Source organism: Hyperolius riggenbachi, chromosome 8, assembly GCF_040937935.1.
Source record: "Hyperolius riggenbachi isolate aHypRig1 chromosome 8, aHypRig1.pri, whole genome shotgun sequence".
Taxonomy (NCBI): Eukaryota; Metazoa; Chordata; class Amphibia; order Anura; family Hyperoliidae; genus Hyperolius; species Hyperolius riggenbachi.
The window spans coordinates 195551911-195576625 of record NC_090653.1 but is presented as its reverse complement, the minus strand read 5'-3'; the positions used below and the strand labels follow the sequence as shown (position 1 = coordinate 195576625).

Below are 24715 nucleotides of genomic sequence, written 5' to 3'. Positions count from 1 at the left end.
GTCTGTGGGGGGGCCCTCTTTTGCGTCGGGTAGCGGTGGATCGGCAGTGAGCGGCGGCGATCGGGGCAAACACGCAGCTAGCAAAGTGCTAGCTGCGTGTTTGAAATTTTTTTTTATTAAAATCGGCCCAGCGGGGCATGAGCGATGCCCTCTAGCGTCTCTGGACGAGCTCAGCTCGTCCAGAATGCTAGGGAGGTTAAAAAGATATGCTTATCGCTATTTATCATTAGTACTGCATAATAATGGCGCACAGGCAAAAAAGAAGAAAAATGGCACACAGTAACGTTATTTATCAATAGCGCCATTCATATGCCAAACAGCAGACGTTATTGTGCACAGTAACATTATTTATCAATAGTGCCGTTCATATGCCAAACAGCAGACGTTATTGTGCACAGTAATGTTATTTATCAATAGCGCCCTACATAAGCCAAACTGCAGAAGTTATTTAACTGCAAAACAGTGAATGGATTTAATGTAACACTGTCAAGGTTAGGGTTAGGCACCACCAGGGGAGATTTAGGGTTAGGCATCACCAGGGAGGTCTTAGGGTTAGGCACCACCAGGGGGGTGCTTAGGGTTATAATAGGCACCACCAGGGGGGTAGTTAGGGTTCGGCACCACCAGGGGGGTTGTTAGGGTTAGGGACCACCAGGGGGTGCTTAGGGTTAGGCACCACCAGGGGGGTGGTTAGGGTTAGGTAGCCGTTGCTCAGGCTCCACACCGGATTCCATCCCTCATTCCCCGGCCATTACCCGGGGTCACAAATGGCAGACTTGCCCGCCTCCATATGATTCTCGTGAAAGGAATGTGGTGTCATCTTTGCCCGCCATAACTGGTTCTCGTTAAAGGATTTAAAGTACATTCATTTCAAATACAGCAAGCCCTCGATAGTCCTCCTGTATTGTTATTTTTGGTCACTACCTCGGGGTGGGCGTGCATGCCTGCCTGCTGCCCTCCTTGGATGTATAGTGGTAGCCGTTGCTCAGGCTCCACACCGGATTCAAACCCTCATTCCCCGGCCATTACCCGGGGTCACAATGCCAGACTTGCCCGCCTCCATAGGATTCTCATTGTAGCGGTACTGAACAAGTACACAGCAAGTAGAAAATGTAATTTAAAAACAAAACGTAAGCTTTTTAACAATGCCATGGAAAGTTGAGAAGGCAGTCACAGATTATCTGACATCACTGAGTGAGGTGCAGTAGTCCAGCATTGCCGTCACTACACAAACAGCTGGTAACTTGTGGTGCGTTACACAGTTAGTTTGGTACGTCAGTGTAAAGCAGTACTCTAATTACACTACCTGATTGATGTATACACATGCAAGATGTTTTAAAGATGATTTCTGCCCTTAAAACGCTGTTTTGCGTCACATCCAGATTTTTCCCCTGGACTTTTGGCGTGTATCCCACTCCGCCATGCCCCCCTCCAGGTGTTAGACCCCTTGAAACATCTTTTCCATCACTTTTGTGGCCAGCATAATTTTTTCTATTTTTCAAAGTTCACCTCCCCATTGAAGTCTATTGCGGTTTGCAAACTTTTTCGCGAACCGAACCTTCCGCGGAAATCGGAGGTTCGGCCCATCACTAACAGTGAGTTAGTCCTAAATTTCTCGACCTATAGCCGAGTATATACGGTAGGTATTTTGGATTTGGGTGCGATATCGTTTAGAAAGTGTTGATAGTTCAAGTTGCTGAGAAGATCTGTATTTGTATTTGATTTAGAGCTTTATGGGCCATATGCAATTCCCTTTTTCTCCCGAGTTTTCTCCTATTAGATAATTTTTCATCTTCTATTTAAAACAATTTTCCAGCACTTTTCAATTGAAAAGTACTGAAAAGTTGTTGATAAAGTACTATCAAAAACATTTTGAGTATTTTCTTGCTTTCTGGTGCTTCAAAAAGCATTTTATTGACAAGTTTAAAAATATCACTAAGGAGAAAACTCAGGAGAGTGATCTATTTAAATTTAGGATATTAAAATCATATGTATAATGGCTGTGTATGTATAATGAATTGAAGGTATATTGCTAGTTAGGTATTATTTGAGTCCTAATGTGAAAACCAGCATTGGGGTCTATATGGGCAAGTAGCATTTTTAACAATAATTTTAATACAACTACCAGCAATCATGATATTTTAGCACTAGTTGGGCAATAAAGGAGTAGTCAAAAGGTAATGCTTAATCTGCGCAGATAATTCCTTGCCACCAGCATTTACAAGCTTGGTGGAATTGGGCAGTGTGGGTGGCACAATATTGCCCTGTCAAGATGGCAGCTGGCTGCAAAAAGACTCTCGCCCTATACCAAAATGGTGGAAGTGGCACTTCCGCTTTCAGTTACTGATGGATGGGCTGGGAATGGGCAGAGAGTCCTGGAGATGCAGACCTCGGATTGAGTAAGTTATATAAAGCATTAAGGTAATGATTCCCTCCTTGCACCCCTGATAAAGCTGTTTAGTGAAATTGGTAGGGTGAGGAGGTGACGCCTCTGCTGCCTATATATACTTAATGCTGGGTAGAGTTTAAAGGTTGCAAGTCATACGGACCCTGGATGTTAATTTACTTTGATGTTTACTTTTGCACTTATGTACTAATGCACTGACTAGGGTTTTTAATGATTTCGTTATACACATTATTAAAAAAAAAAGAAGTGTTTCAAAAATCTGCGCTTAGGGCCCTTTTCCACTAGCAATCGCTAGCGTTCACGCTGAACGCCAGCGATTGCTGAATCGCAATTACCGGCGATTCCCCGACATTCGCGGACGCGATTTTGCTATGCTATGCACTGCATAGCAAAATCGCGGCAAATATCGCTCCGCCGCGCGTTCGCGTTCCCGGCAAAAACGAATCGCGCTAGTGGAAATGACCTACCGCGATTCCTATGTTAAAAAGCAAACCGTAGCGATTGTAAAATCGCTAGCGGTTTGTGTTTTTGCGATTCAGCCAGCGCTGGTGGAAAAGGGCCCTTAGAGTCCTATTTTTCTCTTATCTGCATCTATTGGTAGCCAATCTTTCGGAGGAGATATGTTTTAGAATCAAGGGGAGAAGTTCAACCAGATGTTGAAAGGTCCAGAGGAGAAATGCAAGCACTGTAAGACCTTGTAGATCGGGTAACACACCAATTGGTGACACATGATGTGCTGAAGGTCACTAGTGGTGAAGCTACCTGCCCTTTTTCCTAAGGAATTGAGAGTTGGAATCTGGATATTTACAATCTAATCCCTACCATAGTCACATGTCCATCATACTCTAGGACCATTTTTGTTTTTTAACGGATTCACAACCTTTCCCTATCATTATATAAACATGTTTTTTTATGTTGGTTACTAATTCAATGTTTGTTTATTTGTAGGCCAAGCTCCTCCCCAATGCTTCCTCATGCTGAAACACATTCAAGGATAGAGCACTTTGCCAGTAGGTCTGTACAAATGTATTCATGATCAACCTTTTTGCATGTTGTAGAATTTTGAGGTATGGATATTTTAACACTGTACAAGAAAGAACACTCAGAAGGGCTTGTTAGCAATTATTGTTTTGTATAGCACAATCTTCCATAGCGCTGTAAAAAAAACACAGCCAGAGCCGGGACAAGGTCCTCCAGCACCCAAGGCTGAGACACCAAAGTGCGCCCCTCCACCCCAGCCGTCACACACTGATTGCTATTAGACTAAGAGGTGCCACAGGGCCCACAACCTCCCCAACACCTTAATATCTAGTTATCTGGCTTGCAATCACTGCCATGTATCCCCTTTTCTTATTTCTTTCTGCTTGAAACACAATTAGGAATGACAGCTGAATGAATTCTGCGCCCCCTCCTACACTGCGCCCTGAGGCTGGAGCCTCTCCAGCCTATGCCTCGGCCCGGCCCTGAACACAGCCACATAAATAACTTTTTCCTCCCAACATGGGGACTAAGCACAATCTACCTCTATATGGGCAATATTTAAGATGAATGTTAAGTCTATTTTGAATGCCAAAATAAGGGCTATTTAAGCAGGGACTGCCGCTGTAGAGAAATGGGCACTGGAGGACCTCCTGTTGGCAAAAGCTGAACTTAGTAAAGACTCATCCCCTGAGAATACCTTAGTTTATCACTCCAAATGAAATGATTATGAGCAAATGCTTACTTCTAAAGCACATAGGAAGGTTCTATTTTCTAAACAGCAAACAGCAAGCTTACGCTAATAGGGAGTAGCGTGGTACCGTGTTAGCTAAAATCCCGCAATCCACTCAGCCTACTCAGGTCATTGCACAGGTTTTGGCTGTGGACAGTACCATTATTTCTGCCCCTGGTCAGATCCTCTGACGCTTCGTTGACTTTTATAGGGACCTGTACTCCAAACACCCCATTAAATCCAAAATTGATATCCAACTATATGTTTGTGCTGTATCACTCCCTCAGTTATCTCCTGAGCACTCCCAAATCATAGAAGCACCACTTAATGAGATCTCTATGGCAATATTTGCTTCCTCCAAGTTCCCAGGGATGGACGGCATTCCCATCAAGCTTTATAAGTCCTAGCACACCACTCTGGTTCCAAAGCTTTTACAATTGTACATGTCTGCTTTAAAACTATGTGAACTGCTCTAGTCTATGAGAGAGGCCTTAATCACTTTAATTCTGAAACCTGACAGTGATTCCAAGCTATGTAGTTCAAAGTAGTATGTAGTATGTAGTACCAAGATCCTGGCTAAAGTGTTGGGAACTTGGCACTCAGATTGAATCAAGTAATAACTCATTTGATACACGCGGACCGGACGGGCTTCATTCCTGGCAGGTCTACTGCTATTAACTTGTGACATTTGTACTATAACTTACAAGCAGTTCGTGATGAGACTGGGACCAGGGTTGTAGTCTCCATTGACGCCGAAAAGGCATTTGACACAATAGAGTGTGATTTTCTGCTGTCACGGGTTGTGGCTGATGGATTAATAATAATTGTAATAATGGTTGGATTTCTGATCCCTTCCCCTTGGGCAGGGGAACAAGGCAGGGCTGTCCTTTTTCCTCTCTTTTGTTTGCCCTCACTATTGAGCCCCTAGCTATTCAGCTACTTGCAGATAATGGAATACGTGACTTCCAATGCTCAGAGTTTGTTGAAAAGGTCAGTCATTATGCTGATGATTTGTTGCTATATCTTTCTGACCCTGGTTCTTCACTCTTGCGAGCCTTGGAGGTGTTTAGTACTTTTGGCACATATGCTGGTCTATTAATCAATTGGGATGGTTATCTTTCCTCCCACTGAAATTCAAGCCTCCCTACCTCTTAAATGGGTGAGTGTCATTACATATCTTGGTATACGGGTTTCTAGAACTCCTGCTGAGTTCATCCCACTAAACTGGACCCCTTTGCAGGGGGATCTTCAGAGAGCAGGAGAGGAAAGAAGTCGGCCCTTTCCCCTTTTGATAGGCATCAGCCAGCGGCCCAAAACACAGAGGCAGGAGGCGGCCCGGGGGGAGACTGCCCCCCATCCCCCCGGGCCAGTCCGCGCCTGTCTAGATGACCTTCTAATACTAGGCTCGCTGTTTTATATAGCAGTCAGTGCATCTGTGTGACTGCACGCTGTATTATATACCAGTCACTGCATACCTTTCACTGCATCAGTGTGACCACATGCTGTTTTATATACCAGCAGTCAGTGCATCCATTTTCACTACATCTGTGTGACTGCACATTGTTATACCAGCGGCCCAAAACACAGAGGCAGCCCAGGGGGAGACTGCCCCCCCGTCCCCCCGGGACAGTCCGCGCCTGTCTAGATGACCTTCTAATACTAGGCACGCTGTTTTATATAGCAGTCACTGCATCTGTGTGACCGCACACTGTTTTATATACCAGTCACTGCATACCTTTCACTGCATCTGTGTGACCGCACGCTGTTTTATATATCAGCAGTCACTGCATCCATTTTCACTGCACCTGTGTGACTGCACATTTTTATACCAGCAGTCACTGCAACCTTTTCACTGCACCTGTGTGACTGCACATTGTTATACCAGCAGTCACTGCATACCTTTCACTGCACTTGTGTGACCACACGCTGTTTTATATAGCGGTCACTGCATCTGTGTGACCGCACGCTGTTTTATATAGCAGTCACTGCATACCTTTCACTGCATCTGTGTGACCGCACGCTGTTTTATATACCAGCAGTCAGTGCATTCATTTTCACTGCACCAGTGTGACCGCACGCTGTTTTATATAGCAGTCACTGCATCTGTATGACCGCACACTGTTTTATATAGCGGTCACTGCATCTGTGTGACTGCACGCTGTTTTATATACCAGTCACTGCATACCTTTCACTGCATCTGTGTGACCGCATACTGTTTTATATACCAGCAGTCAGTGCATCCATTTTCACTGCACCTGTGTGACTGCACATTGTTATACCAGCAGTCACTGCAACCTTTTCACTGCACTTGTGTGACTGCACATTGTTATACCAGCAGTCACTGCATACCTTTCACTGCATCTGTGTGACTGCACACTGTATTAGTCCAGTCAGTGCATATCTTTCACTGCATCTGTGACTGCACATTGTATTATACCTGGCAGGCCACTTGAATGCCTTCTCCGCCACCACCAACAGGGTCCAGGACTCCAGGTGGATTCCTGAATTTTTAAGGCCGCTAACAAAAAGAATAATAATTTTTTCCCACAATCCTTCAGGGCAAGGTGAGACGTCGCCCCTCCCAGATGCAGGAACAGACAGCACTTCCCCTATAAAAGAATGAAATGATTAGTCCACCCTCAGTGCTGTTTGTTCCTGCCTCCAGGCAGGTCGGCATCTCCCCTTGGGATTGTGCCTTTGTGCTGGGCTGCAGGTATCATTTCCATGGGTGGCTGAGACGGTGGTACCGAGGCTGTCTAGCCTTCACTCCACACTGGAAGTTTCTGTGGAGTTGCCTACCTTTCTCTGCTGATGGTAGAAGGGCAAGTGTGGAAGGCATGGCGTTCCTTGCCGCTCGTAGAGGAGACGGTATCCGGTGGGAAGTGGCCACTGGCGCTGGGGAGTGCTGTGTGGGCGGCTAGGAAGATGCATGGCGTGGCGTCCTAGTGTACGCATGGTCCTTCTGTGATGCATAATTTTTGGCGGGTAGGCCGGAAGCCACGTTCTATAGCAGTGAGTTTTCTGTTACTTCCGGTCTTGCCTCTGGCTGATCTCCATGAGTGGAGGATATTTAAGTGAACGCAGTGCGGGCTGGATGGTGGCGTTTGTTACTCTGCAGTGGAGAGACTGCAGTCTTGGTGCTGGATATCCTTTTCATTGCAGAATGTCGTCATCTGAAAGGACTGAGAGTAACCCACCCGTTTCGAAGGTGAGATGACAGTGTCTCTTTAGGGTTTTTTTTTCACTGATATTACGTTTAATGGTATTTGTGCTTATGCTGTGTTATATGTATTTTGTTACACATTAGAACAGCTGATGCAGGAGATAAAAGACCTCCTACTTATAAGCGATGCCCTATGTGTAATGTGAAATTGCCATTGCTATATGCTAAAACATATCCCCCCAGGCCAGTCCGCGCCTGCCCCTTCGGCACTTCATGTACAATGGGATGCGAAAATTTGGGCAACCTTGTTATTCGTCATTATTTTATTGTATAAATCGTTGGTTGTTATGATAAAACATGTCAATTAAATATATCATATAGGAGAGACACATTTGAGAACTGAAATGAAGTTTATTGGATTTACAGAAAGTGTGCAATCATTGTTTAAACAAAATTAGGCAGGTGCATACATTTGGGCACCACAAACAAGCAAATTAAATCAATATTTAGTAGATCCTCCTTTTACAAAAATTAGACTCTGAAAGCTTCCTGTAGGTTCCAAAGAGAGTCTGGATTCTGGTTGAAGGTATTTTGGACCATTCCTCTTTACAAAACATCTCCAGTTCATTCAGGTTTGATGGCTTCTGAGATTGCCATTCCAGAATGTTGTACTTGTTCCTCTGCATGAATGTCTTAGTGGATTTTGAGCAGTGTTTAGGGTCATTGTCTTCTTGAAAGATCCAGCCCCGGCGCAGCTTCAGCTTTTTTCACTGATTCCTGGGCATTGGTCTCCAGAATATGATACTGAGTGGAATCTATGCGTCCCTCAACTTTAACAAGATTCCCAGTCCCTGCATTGGCCACACAGCCCCACAGCATGATGGAATCACCACCATATTTTTTGCATAATGTCCCATGTTATTCCCAAATAACTCATCAGTCCACAACACCTTATTCCAAAATGAAGCTGGCTTTTCCAAATGGGCTTTAGCATACCTCAAGCGGCTCTATTTGTGCTGTAGGTTTCCTCTGCATCACTCTCGCATACAGCATCTCCTTGTGTAAAGTGCGCCGAATAGGTGAACGATGTACAGTGACTCCATCTGCAGCAAGATGATGTTGTAGGTCTTTGGTGCTGGTCTGTGGATTGACTCTGACTGTTCTCACCATTCGTCACTTCTGTCTATCCAAGCTTTTTCTTGGTCTGCCACTTCGCACCGTAACTTGAGCTGAGTCTGTGGTCTTCTATTTCCTCAATACTGTATGTTCCTAACTGTGGAAACAGACAGCTGAAATCTCTGAGACAGCTTTCTGTATCATTCCCCTAAACCATGATGGTGAACAATCTTTGTTTTCAGGTCATTTGAAAGTTGTTTTGAGACCCCCATGTTGCTACTCTTCAGAGAAAATTAAAAGAGGAGGGAAATTTACAATTGACTCCCCCCCCCCCCCCCCCTAAACACTCTTTCTCATAATTGGATTCGCCTGTCACTAAGTCAGGGGTCAAGGGTCACTAAGCTTACCAAGCCAATTTGAGTTCCAATAATTAGTTCTAAAGGTTTTATGCACCTGCCTAATTTTATTTAAACAATTATTGTACACTTTCTGTAAATCCAATAAACTTCATTTCACTTCTCAAATATTTTTGTCTCCTATGTGCTTGTCTCCTATATGATATATTTAACTGAGATTTTTTTATCATAACCAAAGTTTTATACAAGAAAATCACAACGATTAACAAGGTTGCCCAAACTTTCCCACTGTATCTAGGAGATTGGAGGCCTGTTCTAAACTTCCTATTAATGTCACAGGTGGATCCAACATCTTTAAGATGATTCTCCTTCCTAAAGTGTTATTTATAGTCTGGCATTATCCTATCCTCCTGCCCTATAAGTTGTTTAAAAAGTCTAACTCTATTCTTGTGAAATTTGTTTGGGGTAAGAGTATATGTAGGCTTCCACTTCAGTTACTTCAAAATCCAAAGGAATGGGGCGGTATTGCTTTACTTTATCTATTCTATTATTATTTAACTGCACAGCTTTCTTACTTCTATCATGACATGAGGCATAGTAAGGAGAGATTCCAGTGGCGTATAATTTCACAGACAAGCTTTGTCTGCACAGATTTCTTCTCAGTTACTTTAAAGAGGAGCTGTTAGGTATAAGGTCTCAGAGAAAATAAACACATATATCAGTAGCTAAAGATTGGCTGTACTTACATTACATATGCATTTCACTGTCCACGTTTGGATTTCACAGAATTTGTATATAGTATATGCAGAGATAGATGCTCCTGACAGCTCATGGCAGGCTCCATGTTTTTCTGTCAAATGTGTCGTCATGTCCTGCCTGCTTCCTGATCACAGATAAGCTCGTACTTGAATAACACAGTGTGCAGTGAATATTAATGAGCCATGTGGCTAGGAACAATAGCTGACTCCTGCAGTGTACTCTGCCCGGAGATTTATCAGTGCTACGCGCTGGACTGATTACAAGCTGCTGTAACGTCTCATTAGCAGCCGAGGGGAGGGCCCCAGAATGCTTTGCAGTTTAGTATGCGGCTTGCGTCCTTATGGGTCTATAACAGCCTTACTGATAAGCACACATCAAAGGTAACTGAGATTTTTATCTTCACTAATGGCTTTTGGGCTTCCTTCTAAACTGTTTAACACAGGAGAATAGAGGTTTAAATTAGCTTCTGCAGCCTGACAGTTACTCTTTAAAGGGTGCAAAGCACACACCAGGCATTGTTGGTCTCCCGGTCACACTGCGGCAGCTCCTGAGGGTTTGGGACATAGCCCATCGAGTGACTAATACAAAGTGGCCCTATGAAATATACCCCCCTTTGGAATAATTTGGGTATGTCAGAGCTTCGCAACCTGCAGTATGTTCTTTTGTGGATTGATAAGGGTCAGTTGTTTATATACTAGATCCATGAGTCTGGCTCCATCAAATCGTTTGATAGCCTTCACGTGGAATACGTCCTTTCCCGTGCAATGTATCCTTATCTACAGCTTACACATGCGCATCATTCTCAATACCCTGTATTGCCGACTGAGGTTGCGGACTCAGGCATTCATAATATTCTCACTGGACCCTCCCCTAAGAAACTAATATCAGTCCTACACTCTTCCATTATGCTTCTGGGGGCTAATCATAGAGCTATATCAAAAACCCTACATGGCAACGAGATATTGGTTCTCTGGATGGATGATTGAGGAGTGGGAGGATACTCTGTTGGTTGTGAGTAGGACTTCTCACCATCTTCTAGATTGATTGACTGCCTTGTACACTCTGCACAGGGCATACTTGACACCTATGGTTCTTGCCAAATATAAACCGGGTGACTCCAAACTCTGCCCTACATGTGGAATCGAGACAGGAACCTTTTTTCACATGGTATGGCTATGCCCTGACGCTAACAAGTATTGGGCACGTTATACATTTTCTTCATGATCACTTGGGTTGCCCTGTGCTGGTAGCTTTTTTTTACCTAACTCTGTGACTAGTAAGTCAACCAAGACATTTCTCCTGGTATCCTTGAACCTAGCCTGTAAACTATATGCAAAGTCCTGGATTCAGCCTTTAGTCCCTACAGTGGAAGACTGAATCAGACTTGTGAACAATAGCCTTCCTTATCATGAAGCGATATATCAGTCTCGGGGTTAGAGATGGCCCGAACGGTTTGCCCGCAAACCTATTTGCGCGAACTTCGGTGGTTCGCATTCGCGGTGAACCGTGAACTATATGCGAGTTCAACCCGCCCCCATACTACATCATTAGGGTCAAGTTTGACCCTTTACATTACATCACAGTCAGCAGGCACAGGGTAGCCAATCAGGCTACACTCCCTCCTGGAGCCACCCCCTCCCCTTCTTATAAAAGGCAGGCAGCGTCAGCCTTTTCACTCACTCATGTGGCTGCAGTAATTAGTGAAGGGAAAGAACCTTGCTGCTGACATAGGGAAAGCTTAGTTAGGCTCTAGTGTTAAGTTTGTTAGGCTGCTCTTTCTTGCTGATCTTATTGCCAAAAAGCACTCCTCATCCTCAACAGCTCCTTTGAGAGCTAATGTTGTTCTTGTGATCTATTTTTTTTGTGTGTGTGTGTCCCACAGACACTTGTGTTGCATGTACAGCCCTGTCAGTCAGTTGCAGCTGCTGGTGGGACCTTGACCCCTTGGTAATTCCTACTGTGCCACTGCCAGGCCCAGCACATTCAGTGACTACCTGTGTGTGTGAAAGCTGTACATTTGTAATACCAATCACTGCACACCCACCTGTGTTCAGTGCATCTACCTACCTACGTGATTGCACGCAGTGTCACTGCACCTGTTGACGGTACGTGTGTGTGTGTGTGTGTGTGTGTGTGTGTGTGTGTGTGTGTGTGTGTGTGTGTGTGTGTGACAGCTGCACATTTGTAATACCAATCACTGCACACCCACCTGTGTTCAGTGCATCTACCTACCTACGTGATTGCACGCAGTGTCACTGCACCTGTTGACGGTACCTGTGTGTGTGTGTGTGACAGCTGCACATTTATAATACCAATCACTGAATACCCACCTGTGTTCAGTGCACCTACCTACCTACGTGACCGCACGCAGTGTTATATACACAGTGTCACTGCACCTGTTGACGGTACCTGTGTGTGTGTGTGTGTGTGTGTGTGTGTGTGTGTGTGTGTGTGTGACAGCTGCACATTTGTAATACCAATCACTGCATACCCACCTGTTCAGTGCACCTACCTACCTACGTGACCGCAAGCAGTGTTATATACCAGTCACTGCACCTGTTGATGGTACCTGTGTGTGACAGCTGCACATTTGTAATACGAATCCCTGCATACCTGTTCACTGCACCTGTGTGACCGCATGCTGTTTAGTATACCAGTCTGTGCATACCTGTTAACTGCATCTGTGTGACAGCTGTACATTGTATTGTAATACCAGTCACTGCATACCTTTCACTGCACTTGTGTGACTGCACACTGTATTAGTCAAGTCAGTGCATACCTTTCACTTCACCCCCCCCTGATATGGACAAAACAACAGGCAGAGGCAGGCCACCCGGCAGGTCTGTTCGAAGTCATGCTGACGTGATTTCGTGTGGCCCTGGCCCAAAGTATAGTGCTCAGAAAAAGGCACATCCCATCAACTCCCAAGATTGTCAGGACGTGGTTGACTATTTAACACAGAACACCTCATCTTCTGCAGCCACCAGCACTACTACAAGCACCACATCCGCTGCATTTGACACTTCGCAGGAGTTATTTGGTGGGGAATTAACTGATTCACAGACATTATTGTTACAAGATAAAGGCGCTAAGCCAGTTACACCACCTCATACTGTATGTTTGAGTTAGGCGACACTATGGACGTAACATGTGAGGAGGAGGATGATGAAATACCTGCTGTTGGTGCAGTTTATGAGGTGTCTGAGGCAAGCAAAGCTGGGAGGATGATTATGATGATATGGATGCCACGTGGGTTCCTAAGAGACAAGATGACCAAGGAGACAGTTCAGAGGGGGAGTCAGAGAGGAGTAGGAGGAGACGAGTTGCTGAAAGAAGCAGGGGGAGCTCGTCATCAGAAACAGCTGGTGGCAGTGTCCGGCGCCAGGTATCGCCACCTATGGACAGCCAGCCAATATGCCCTTCAACGTCAGCTGCTGACGCCACCATAGTGCCATCACCCTAAGGGGGCTCAGCGGTTTGGAAATTTTTTAGTGTGTATGCCAAAGATCAGAGCAATGCCATCTGTACTCTCTGCCACCCAAAATTGAGCCGTGTAAAGGCCAACACCCACGTAGGAACAACTGCCTTACAAAGGCACATGCAGAAAAGGCACAAACTGCAATGGGAAGACCACCTGAGCAAAAGCAGCACACAAAAGCAAAGCCACCCTCCTTCTCCTCTTCCTCTTTCAGGTGCATCATCTTCAGCCGCTTTCTCCCTTGCACCTTCACAATCACAGCCAACCTCCTCCACTCCGCCTCTCACCTTGAGCTGCTCCTGCTCCTCTGCCCACAGCAGCAGCCAGGTGTCCGTGAGGGAAATCTTTGAGCGGAAGAAGCCAATGTCTGCCAGTCACCCCCTTGCCCGGCGTCTGACAGCTGACTTAGCGGAACTGTTTTCCCGCCAGCTGTTACCATACCAGCTGGTGGACTCTGAGGCCTTCCAAAAATTTGTGGCCATTGGGACACCGTAGTGGAAGATACCAGGACGCAATTATTTCTCAAAAAATGCGATACCCAAACTGTACCGGGAAGTAGAAAGGCAAGTGGTGTCATCTCTGGCACACAGCATTGGGTCAAGGGTCCATCTGACCACGGATGCCAGGTCTGCTAAGCACGGTCAGGGCAGGTACATTACTTACACAGCCCATTGGGTCAACCTGGTGACCGATGGCAAGCAGGGAGTACGTGGCTGTGCAGCGGACCAACTTGTGACACCTCCACGGCTTGCAGGCAGGCCTGCTGCCACCTCCTCTCCTACTCCTACAGTTCTCCTCCTGCTACATCCTCTTTGCTGTCATCCTCCCCCCTCCTCCTTGGCTGAGTGGCAGTTTAATTCTGCTGGTGCTGCGATCTCCTCTCCAGCTACACAGCCCCAGCTCCCCAGGGCCTATGCTGCATGCCAGGTACGACGGTGTTCAGTGCACCTACCTACCTACGTGAGTGCACCTACCTACCTACGTGAGCGCACGCAGTGTCACTGCATCTGTTGACGGTACCTATGTGTGTGTGTGTGTGTGACAGCTGCACATTTGTAATACCAATCACTGCATATCCACCTGTTCAGTGCACCTACCTACCTACGTGACCGCAAGCAGTGTTATATACCAGTTACTGCACCTGTTGATGGTACCTGTGTGTGACAGCTGCACATTTGTAATACGAATCCCTGCATACCTGTTCACTGCACCTGTGTGACCGCATGCTGTTTAGTATACCAGTCTGTGCATACCTGTTAACTGCATCTGTGTGACAGCTGTACATTGTATTGTAATACCAGTCACTGCATACCTTTCACTGCACCTGTGTGACTGCACACTGTATTAGTCAAGTCAGTGCATACCTTTCACTTCACCCCCCCCCCCCCCCCCCTGATATGGACAAAACAACAGGCAGAGGCAGGCCACCCGGCAGGTCTGTTCGAAGTCATGCTGACGTGATTTCGTGTGGCCCTGGCCCAAAGTATAGTGCTCAGAAAAAGGCACATCCCATCAACTCCCAAGATTGTCAGGACGTGGTTGACTATTTAACAGTGCAGTTATTAGATTAAATTGCTCCCAGGGCGAGTATCAAAAAATACGCCCCCCCCCCCCCCCGGCCGATAAAAGAAAAAAAACCTCTGCCATCTGCACTTGGTGCACTTCTGTCCGCCTCTTATCAGCACATCGATGTTACAGATTGTTACGTGTTGCTGAAAAACAGACAGAAGTGCGCTAGTATGTACAGGCCCTAAAGAGTTTGGGCGCTGACACTGTTCCCACCTCTTCAGTGACGTGTTGTGGGCAAGCACAGCATTGCGTGAGGGGAGAAATCAACACATGTGGTGATTGGCTCCTGCCTGCAAGGGGAGGGGTGTTGGGCCAGGGATGCTAGAAGCTGCAGCCATACCTCCCAACTTTTTGAGATGAGAAAGAGGGACATTGTAAAGGGAACCTAAACTGAGAAGGACTAGGATTTTTCCTTTTAAAAAAATACCAGTTGCCTGACTCTCCTGCTGACACTGTGTCTTTAGATTAATACCTTTAGCCACAGCCCCTCAACAAGCATTCAGATCAGGTGCTCTGACTGAGGTCAGACTGGGTTAACTGCATGCTTGTTTCAGGTGTGTGCGATTCAGCCACTACTGCAGCCAACGAGATCAGCAAGACTGCCAGGCAACTGGTATTGCTTAAAAGGAAACATCCATATCCCTCTCAGTTTAGTTTCCCTTTAAGACACACCAAGTGCCAGATTTGTACTTTTTAACACCCGAGGCCCTCTGTCACCAGCCGCCCACACACCAATACACATATTCCAAACACCCCACACCAGCAGAAAAAGAACAGTACATGAAACTACCAAAGAAAGCTTTTTACATCCCACTGTTCCAGTACTAGGCCCTTCTTTGCTGACGTAGGTTTCTTCATAGCGTAAGCAAACGTGTCCGTACTGGGCAGGCACAAGTAAGGTCTGCACATATCTGGTAGAACTAAGGTACTTGTGCAAGCCTTTTTTACTGCACAAGCACTTCATTTTACCGCTCATGTATGGACCTTACTTGCATGCCCAGTACAGATACATTTGCCCACACTCGTTTGCATACTGAAAAACCTAATCAACCAGAGAAGAAACCAGCACTGGAAAGGTGGGGTATAGGGAGATACAGGAAACCCATGGACTATCCTCCCCTTCCATAGAGGCACCACCGCTCCCAGCAAGCCCTACCCCCCCCCCCCCCCCATAATAGAAGTACCACAGCTCTCAGCATACTCCTTCCCTCCATAGAGACACTACAGCCCCCAGCATGCTCATTCTCTCCCATAGAGGCAACACAGTTCCCATATAGTATTGGATTGTCCCTCAGGCCCTCAAGAGATGGCTGGTGGGCCCCTCAGGCCTCCTCCAATGTGATGGAAGAACCAAGGAAGCAGTACTGGGTTGGCACTACAGTAAACACCTGATGCGTAGGGCTGTGCACGATAGGTTCTATAATGTGCTCTCCTCCATGTGCAGCTTCACAAGCGTGCTCAAGCAGTGAGGTAGATCCAAGAACATATAGAAAAGATGGGAAGCTGGCACTGCTGTGAACGCTGGTTTATTAATACAAAAGTGCAAAATCACAGTGCAGTCTACAGGGGAGGACTGGGACCTTTTGGCCTGGGGGGACAACACAAACTAGAGGCCCGTTTCATGGCATCCCCAGCCCAAAGCCATATCTTTCTTGTGTGCAAATCTTCAAATTGTGATGACTAACAGCCCCAGCCACACACACACACACACACACACTATGTACCTGATGTCTAACCCCATTTCTCCGCACAATCTACCTGTCTGTCTGATGCCTAACCTTAAAGGAGTTATCAGGCTTTTTTTTTTTACGAAAATAAGTGCTAATTACCCAGGGCTCGTCCAGCCCCAAGCTCCCAGCATGTCCCTTGCCGCAGCTCTGCAGTCAGCTGTTCGCTGCCGCTGCCTCCCAGCCCCCGGCGATGACGTCAGGCCAACTGCACCTGTGCGAGCGGCGCTGTCAATCACCGCCACATGGACCAGAGCGTACTGTGCAGACGCAGAACTACTGCGCCTGCGCAGTACACTCCGGTCCACGTGGCGGTGATTGACAGTGCTGCTCGCACAGGCGCAGTACAGGCCGACACCCAGGTCGGACTGGTGCCATCGCCGGGGACTGGGAGGCAGCGGCAGCGAATGGCTGACTGCAGAGCTGCGGCGAGGGACATGCTGGGAGTGTGGGGCTGGAGGAAGCCCCGGGTAAGTAGCACTTATTTCATTAACAATGCCTGATAACTCCTTTAAACAACACCCCCCCCCCCCCCCACACACACACACACACACAAAACTACCTACCTGGTGATGCCTAACCCCACTCCTGCCCACCCACCATACAAACTACTTGTCTGACACCTACTCCCCCCCCCCCCCCTCCAACTACCTGTTTGACAGTGCCTAACTGCCTGCCTCCCCCCTCCCCTGCCGCCAATCACACCACAAGAAGAAAAAACGTTCCCCCTCAGGCCAGGGTCAGAATGGGGATGATTATCACAGAAATTTTTTTTTAGAGGGCACTGGCCTGGGCAGAGAATTGAATTTGACAGCAGTAGCAGGCAGGCAGCAAAGTGTGAGTAACTCAGTGACAAGAAGGGAGAAGAGGTACAGAAACAAAAAATTTTAAAAAACCACCTTCTCCTCTGGCAACCTGGACCCGACCTCCTCTATCCTCCTGTCTCCTCAGTCCTACACCTCCTCCACAGCAGCAAGCAGCTATAGGTGGCATCTCCGACTCCCAGCCCCCAGAGTGTCCGACTCCTCCAGCCAGGACAGCCAGCCAGCCACTCGTAGCCGCAGCTCCAGGCCCCCAGCCCCCCCAGCACAAAAAGCTGAAGAGTGAGACAGCTCACTCCGACGACACCTCAGGCACAGCAGCACAGGGGAGGACTGTGTCCGACTCCTCCAGCCAGCCACTCGTAGCCACAGCTCCAGGCCCCCAGCCCCCCCAGCACAGAAAGCTGAAGAGTGAGACAGCTCACTCCGATGACACCGCAGGCACAGCAGCATATTGCGGGCGGCAATGGCTCCAGGCGGGGGGCAGGGTCAAGCAGGGTCAACCCACCTGGCCGGAGAGGACCTAAGCTATTTGTGTCCTTGTGCCGCTCACATCCACCGCAGGAGCAGCCACGCACAAGGGCACACCACGGCCGGCCGCCTCAGCCCCTTCTTTAATTGGATACTTCAACTTGCTGGGAAATATCGCGCGAGGTTGCGATCCCCACTGCGAACCTGTCACCTGTGGTATGTCTGAGGCCGCTGCGTATAGCAGTGGCCAGCCCTGATTACTTAAGATTCGGGCAGCCCGGGGGGCAATTGCCCCCCGTCCCCCTGGGCCAGTCCTCCCCTGGCAGTCTAGCAAACATGGGGAAAGAGATGGTAGACATACCAGAGTGAGAGGAGGCACAATGGTGGTGGTGGGTGATGGGATCAGGATGCCTGACGCCATTTCACAATCAGTTGCGTAGCCTCCGTAGAAGCGCAACGTAGCGTGAAACGGCCGTCAGGCATCCTGTACCCATCACCCACCACCACCATTGTGCCTCCTCTCACTCTGGTATGTCTACCATCTCTTTCCCCATGTTTGCTAGACTGCACTGTGATTTTATACTTTTGTATTAATAAACCAGTGTTCACAGCAGTGTTCCTCCTCCAATGTGAACTGTGGTCACCTGGGACCCCTGCAGAACATGGAGCGCACGCACCTGTCCGGCTGGCTTGCTCCTCTGTGTGCTTCATCCTCGTGGGTGCGTCATGAGGCTCATGTGAAGATGAAAAGAGAAAAACTCACAGAGGAGCACGCCTCCAGGGTGTTTCCCTAGCCGGCTCTGGGGCCCTGAAGGAAATCACAATATTATATGGAAGAGGAGGGGCATGCTGGGATCTGTGGTGCCTCTATGGAGGAAAGGAGCATGGTAGGAGCTACAGTATAATGCCTCTATAAAGGGGAGGGGGGAAAGGTCTTGCTGGGAGCAGTGGTACCTGTATAGGCTGGGAGCTGTACTTCTGTAGAAGGGGGGCTTGCTGGGAGCACTGGTACCTTTATAGAAAGGGGAGGGGGGCTTGCTGGGAGCAGTGGTACCTTTATAGAAAGGGGAGGGGGGCTTGCTGGGAGCAGTGGCACCTTTATAGAAAGGGGAGGGGGGCTTTCTGGGATCAGTGGTACCTTTATAGAAAGGGGAGGGGGGCTTGCTGGGAGCACTGGAACCTTTATTGAAAGGGGAGGGGGGGCTTGCTGGGAGCAGTGGTACCTTTATAGAAAGGGGAGGGGGCTTGCTGGGAGCAGTGGTACCTTTATAGAAAGGGAAGGGGGCTTGCTGGGAGCAGTGGTACCTTTATAGAAAGGGGAGGGGGGCTTGCTGGGAGCAGTGGTACCTTTATAGAAAGGGGAGGGGGGGCTTGCTGGGATCAGTGGTACCTTTATAGAAAGGGGAGGGGGGCTTGCTGGGAGCAGTGGCACCTTTATAGAAAGGGGAGGGGGGCTTTCTGGGATCAGTGGTACCTTTATAGAAAGGGGAGGGGGGCTTGCTGGGAGCAGTGGTACCTTTATAGAAAGGGGAGGGGGGCTTGCTGGGAGCAGTGGCACCTTTATAGAAAGGGGAGGGGGGTTTGCTGGGATCAGTGGTACCTTTATAGAAAGGGGAGGGGGACTTGCTAGGAGCAGTGGTACCTTTATAGAAAGGGGAGGGGGGCTTGCTGGGAGCAGTGGCACCTTTATAGAAAGAGGAGGGGGGCTTGCTGGGAGCACTGGTATGGTACCTTTATAGAAAGGGGAGGGGGGCTTGCTGGGAGCACTGGTACCTTTATAGAAAGGGGAGGGGGGGCTTGCTGGGAGTAGTCGTACCTTTATAGAAAGGGGAGGGGGGCTTGCTGGGAGCACTGGTACCTTTATAGAAAGGGGAGGGGGGCTTGCTGGGAGTAGTCGTACCTTTATAGAAAGGGGAGGGGGGCTTGCTGGGAGCACTGGAACCTTTATTGAAAGGGGAGGGGGGGCTTGCTGGGAGCAGTGGTACCTTTATAGAAAGGGGAGGGGGCTTGCTGGGAGCAGTGGTACCTTTATAGAAACGGGAGGGGGCTTGCTGGGAGCAGTGGTACCTTTATAGAAAGGGGAGGGGGGCTTGCTGGGAGCAGTGGTACCTTTATAGAAAGGGGAGGGGGGGCTTGCTGGGATCAGTGGTACCTTTATAGAAAGCAGAGGGGGGCTTGCTGGGAGCAGTGGCTGGGGAGGATGATTATGATGATATGGATGCCACGTGGGTTCCTAAGAGACAAGATGACCAAGGAGACAGTTCAGAGGGGGAGTCAGAGAGGAGTAGGAGGAGACGAGTTGCTGAAAGAAGCAGGGGGAGCTCGTCATCAGAAACAGCTGGTGGCAGTGTCCGGCGCCAGGTATCGCCACCTATGGACAGCCAGCCAATATGCCCTTCAACGTCAGCTGCTGACGCCACCATAGTGCCATCACCCCAAGGGGGCTCAGCGGTTTGGAAATTTTTTAGTGTGTATGCCAAAGATCAGAGCAATGCCATCTGTACTTTCTGCCACCCAAAATTGAGCCATGGAAAGGCCAACACCCACGTAGGGACAACTGCCTTACAAAGGCACATGCAGAAAAGGCACAAACTGCAATGGGAAGACCACCTGAGCAAAAGCAGCACACAAAAGCAAAGCCACCCTCCTTCTCCTCTTCCTCTTTCAGGTGCATCATCTTCAGCCGCTTTCTCCCTTGCACCTTCACAATCACAGCCAACCTCCTCCACTCCGCCTCTCACCTTGAGCTGCTCCTGCTCCTCTGCCCACAGCAGCAGCCAGGTGTCCGTGAGGGAAATCTTTGAGCGGAAGAAGCCAATGTCTGCCAGTCACCCCCTTGCCCGGCGTCTGACAGCTGACTTAGCGGAACTGTTTTCCCGCCAGCTGTTACCATACCAGCTGGTGGACTCTGAGGCCTTCCAAAAATTTGTGGCCATTGGGACACCGTAGTGGAAGATACCAGGACGCAATTATTTCTCAAAAAATGCGATACCCAAACTGTACCGAGAAGTAGAAAGGCAAGTGGTGTCATCTCTGGCACACAGCATTGGGTCAAGGGTCCATCTGACCACGGATGCCAGGTCTGCTAAGCACGGTCAGGGCAGGTACATTACTTACACAGCCCATTGGGTCAACCTGGTGACCGATGGCAAGCAGGGAGTGCGTGGCTGTGCAGCGGACCAACTTGTGACACCTCCTCTCCTCCTCCTACAGTTCTCCTCCTGCTACATCCTCTTCGCTGTCATCCTCCCCCTCCTCCTTGGCTGAGTGGCAGTTCAATTCTACTGGTGCTGCGATCTCCTCTCCAGCTACACAGCCCCAGCTCCCCAGGGCCTATGCTGCATGCCAGGTACGACGGTGTCACGCCATCTTAGACATGTCTTGCCTTAAAGCGGAGAGTCACACTGGAGCAGCTCTCCTGGTTTCTCTTAACAAACAGGTGGATCAGTGGCTGACCCCGCACCAACTGGAGATCGGCAAGGTGGTGTGTGACAACGGCAGCAATCTCATTTAGGTTTTGAATTTGGGGAAGTTGACACATGTACCCCGCATGGCACATGTGCTCAATCTCGTAATCCAGAGATTTGTGTCTAAATACTCAGTTTTACAGGACGACCTGAAGCAGGCCAGGAAGTTGTGTGGGCATTTCAGGCGGTCTTACATGGCCATGGCACGCTTGGCTGATATTCAGCGGAGAAACAACTTGCCGGTGAGACGCTTGATGTGCGATTGCCCGACTCGCTGGAATTCGACCCTCCTGATGTTCGACCGCCTGCTACAACAGGAGAAAGCCGTCAAACAGTATCTCTACAACTACAATCAAAGGACACAGTCTGGGGAGATGGGGATGTTCTGGCCGAAGTACTGGACACTAATGCGAAATGCCTGCAGGCTCATGCGGTCATTTGAGGAGATGACAAACATGGTGAGTCAGCGACTTGATCCCGTATGCCTCTTCCTGGAGCGTGTGGGGAAGAGGAGTCAGATGATGAGGAAGGTGTTTTTTGGGGTTTTTTTGGGAGGAGGCAGCAGAAGAACAACCGCAGCAGGCGTCGCAGGGGGCTTGTGCTGCTCAATGCTCCTGTGGTATTGTTCGTGGCTGGGGGGAGGAGGAGAACTTACCTGACATCACTGAGGTAGAGCAAGAGGGGTTGGATAGTACGTCTGGATCCAACTTTGTGCAGATAGCATCTTTCATGCTGTCCAGCCTGTTGAGGGACCCCCGTATAAAAAAACTCAAGGGGAATGAGCTGTACTGGGTGGCCACGCTACTAGACCCTTGGTATAGGCACAAAGTGGCGGACATGTTACTGGCTCACCTAAAGGCAGAAAGGATGCTGCACATGCAGAACAAGCTGGCAACTATGCTTTAAAGTGCGTTTAAGGGTGGTGTCACAGCACAACGGAATAAAGGTACCACTGCCAGTAATCCTTCCCCCATGTCCACGCAGGCAAGGACAGGATGCTCTAGCGATCTCATGGTGATGTCGGACATGCGGACATTCTTTAGTCCAACGCCTCGTGTTAGCGCTTCTGGATCCACCCTCCACCAACGCCTCGACCGGCAGGTAGCCGACTACCTGGCCTTAAGTGTGGATGTAGACACTGTGAACAGCGATGAACCCCTGACAACTGGCTGCGCAGGCTTGACCTGTGGCTAGAGCTGTCACAATTTGCCATCCAACTTCTGTCTTGACCTGCCTCAAGCGCCCTGTCAGAAAGGACCTTCAGCGCAGCTGGAGGCATTGTCACTGAGAAGTCGCCTAGATCACAAAAGTGTTCAGTACCTCACCTTTATCAAAATTAATGAGGCATGGATCCAGGAGGGTTACTGCCCGCCGAAGACTAAGTCAGTCCCCGCACACAGCATCTCTGCCTGCATGCCATGTGACTGACTGCCTACCCCAAGACTAAGTCGGTCCCCACACAGCATCTCTGCCTGCAGGCCGCTTGACTGCCACCACCAACAGGGTCCACCAGGACTCCAGGCAGATTCCTGAATTTGTAAGGCCGCTGCTAGCAGCGGCCGCTATAATAATTTTTCTAGTGTGTGTACATGCCTGCCTAATTTTTCTGGCTGCACTGCAGCTGCAACAACAAAACAAAAGGCATGTACATGTGTCAATTCCCCTTCATGGTCGTTACCGTGCCACGGTGAAGGGGCTTGCGTATCACAATGAAGCAATGACCACCGGCTATATGAGTGTGTTGGGGTTGGGGGCACACCTGACCCAAGAAGATAGATAATAAGGTCGTTGGTTCATTGTGGACAGACCAAATTCGATCAGCTGGACACTCAGTCACTGTTATTCTGTCATTCAGCTACCTCAGCCCAACCATATGGGTTTGAAAACCCCCATCGCCTGCACTCTGGCCATAATGCGCACCAGTCCAGCACGGCCGTCACTACACAAACAGCTGTTTGCGGTGCATTACACAGTAAGTTTGGTCTGTCAGTGTGAAGCAGTACATTAATTACACTCCCTGATTGATGTATACACATGCAAGATGTAAAGCACTTTAGGCCTCCAATTTAGCAATAAAATGTGATTTCTGCCCTTAAAACGCTGCAATGCATCAAATCCTGATTTTCCCGGGGACTTTTGGCATGTATCCCACTCTGTCATGCCCCCCTCCAGGTGTTAGACCCCTTGAAACATCTTTTCCATCACTTTTGTGCCCAGAATTAATGTTTCTAGTTTTCAAAGTTCACCTCCCCATTAAAGTCTATTGCAATTCAAACTTTTGCGGAATTTCACTGAAAATCTGAGGTTCGAGCCATCTCTACTTGGGGTGTCCAGCAGAGATTTGATAAAATATGGTCTACTTGGAAGCAATCCATACATACTAAATTGTGAGCTATATTTTCATATGGATTTATCACCAATGACATGGCGTTTACTCTTTTCTTTATTTTACCTTACTTTTTCTCCCGCAGCATGTAACTAGAGACAGGCAGGGTTTCCTTTGGCTGTTTTTTTTTATTTTTATTTTTATTAAACTTTGCTGGTACATTCACTATGCTATTTGCCATTCTGTTAAAACGCACAGTGACACAAAACTGACAGAACTGGACCGGAAATGTACAGATTTATGTGTGAACACAATCATAGAAACACATGCAAAACTAATGCCAACTGGCAGAACAGAAGTGTACATTTTGTTTTTTGTGTGAACCCAGCCTTAATGGAGCTTTTCACTGCATCACAGGACATGAGCTGTTGACATAGCGGACTGTGGTTAATTATACGTTTCTCCAACATCTCAAAAACATAATAATAAATGAAATAAAATAAATAAATTAATTAATGTCCTGGCCAAAATTGGTCTTATTCATGTCACTGACTGTCATAGCCAAAGTGGTATTTAACTATGTGTTCTGTATAGTGCTGCAGAAGAGGACAGTGCTTTATAAATATATAATAATATGGTAGGACATTAGACTATGACTATGGTACAATTAGATTGTGAGCTCCTCTGAGGACAGTCAGTGTCAAACACAGGAAGTGAGCAGTGTTGTCCTGTGTTTGACGTACACAGCGCAATCACCGCTCTTTCTTCTCATTATCACTGCGGCCGCTGCTGATTGCAGGATTGAGTATGCAGGCGGGCAGCCAACACAGCCAAGAGAACCGGAGGGGTCGTGTGCAAATGCAGAAGAGCAGATGTGCATAAGAGAGAGCAGACCGAAAACAGATGTTTGTGTCATTGTACAGGTGGCACTGAGGGTAACTAATACAGAACTAGTATATGCACCACAGCATCGCCCCAGGCTTACCATCGCCGTAGGCAGCGACTTATGTGGCCTTGCCATAAATCCAGCCCTGTCAAAAAGCTTCTGCGTTATGCTACTTGCCTGAGGAAAAGAGGTGCCAGGCTGTTTAGAGTCAGTCCCTTGTTCATTGCTCGCGTTGCTCACTCTCCCAGTACCCACAAGGCTGTATTTTGTGTTGTCAAAGCCGTTGCGGGAGTCAGGTTAGAACTTAGAGACACACTGATTGCACATCGGGCAAAAGACGGAAAGGTTAATCAAAGAGAAACAGAGGTGGCGCGGCATTTCTCCTTTAAGAGGTATTTTGTCTTCTGCTTTTTGTGCGAGTCCTGTATGCACAGGTGGCTAACATGTCACTGACAGGC

General features: G+C 48.1%; 1 protein-coding gene across 3 annotated transcripts in view; it reads left to right on the top strand.

The window, feature by feature from the left end:
- The window catches only part of DRP2 (dystrophin related protein 2), a 697048-nt gene that overhangs the window by 453587 nt on the left and 218746 nt on the right, over positions 1-24715 (top strand). For 2 of the 3 annotated variants that reach the window (XM_068248073.1, XM_068248072.1), the window contains exon 17: positions 3356-3421. The exons of the other annotated variant lie outside the window; for it this stretch is intronic. In XM_068248073.1, the coding sequence (XP_068104174.1) occupies positions 3356-3421 (66 nt within the window). The remainder of the gene's footprint in view (positions 1-3355; positions 3422-24715) is intronic. 3 annotated transcript variants of the gene reach the window in all.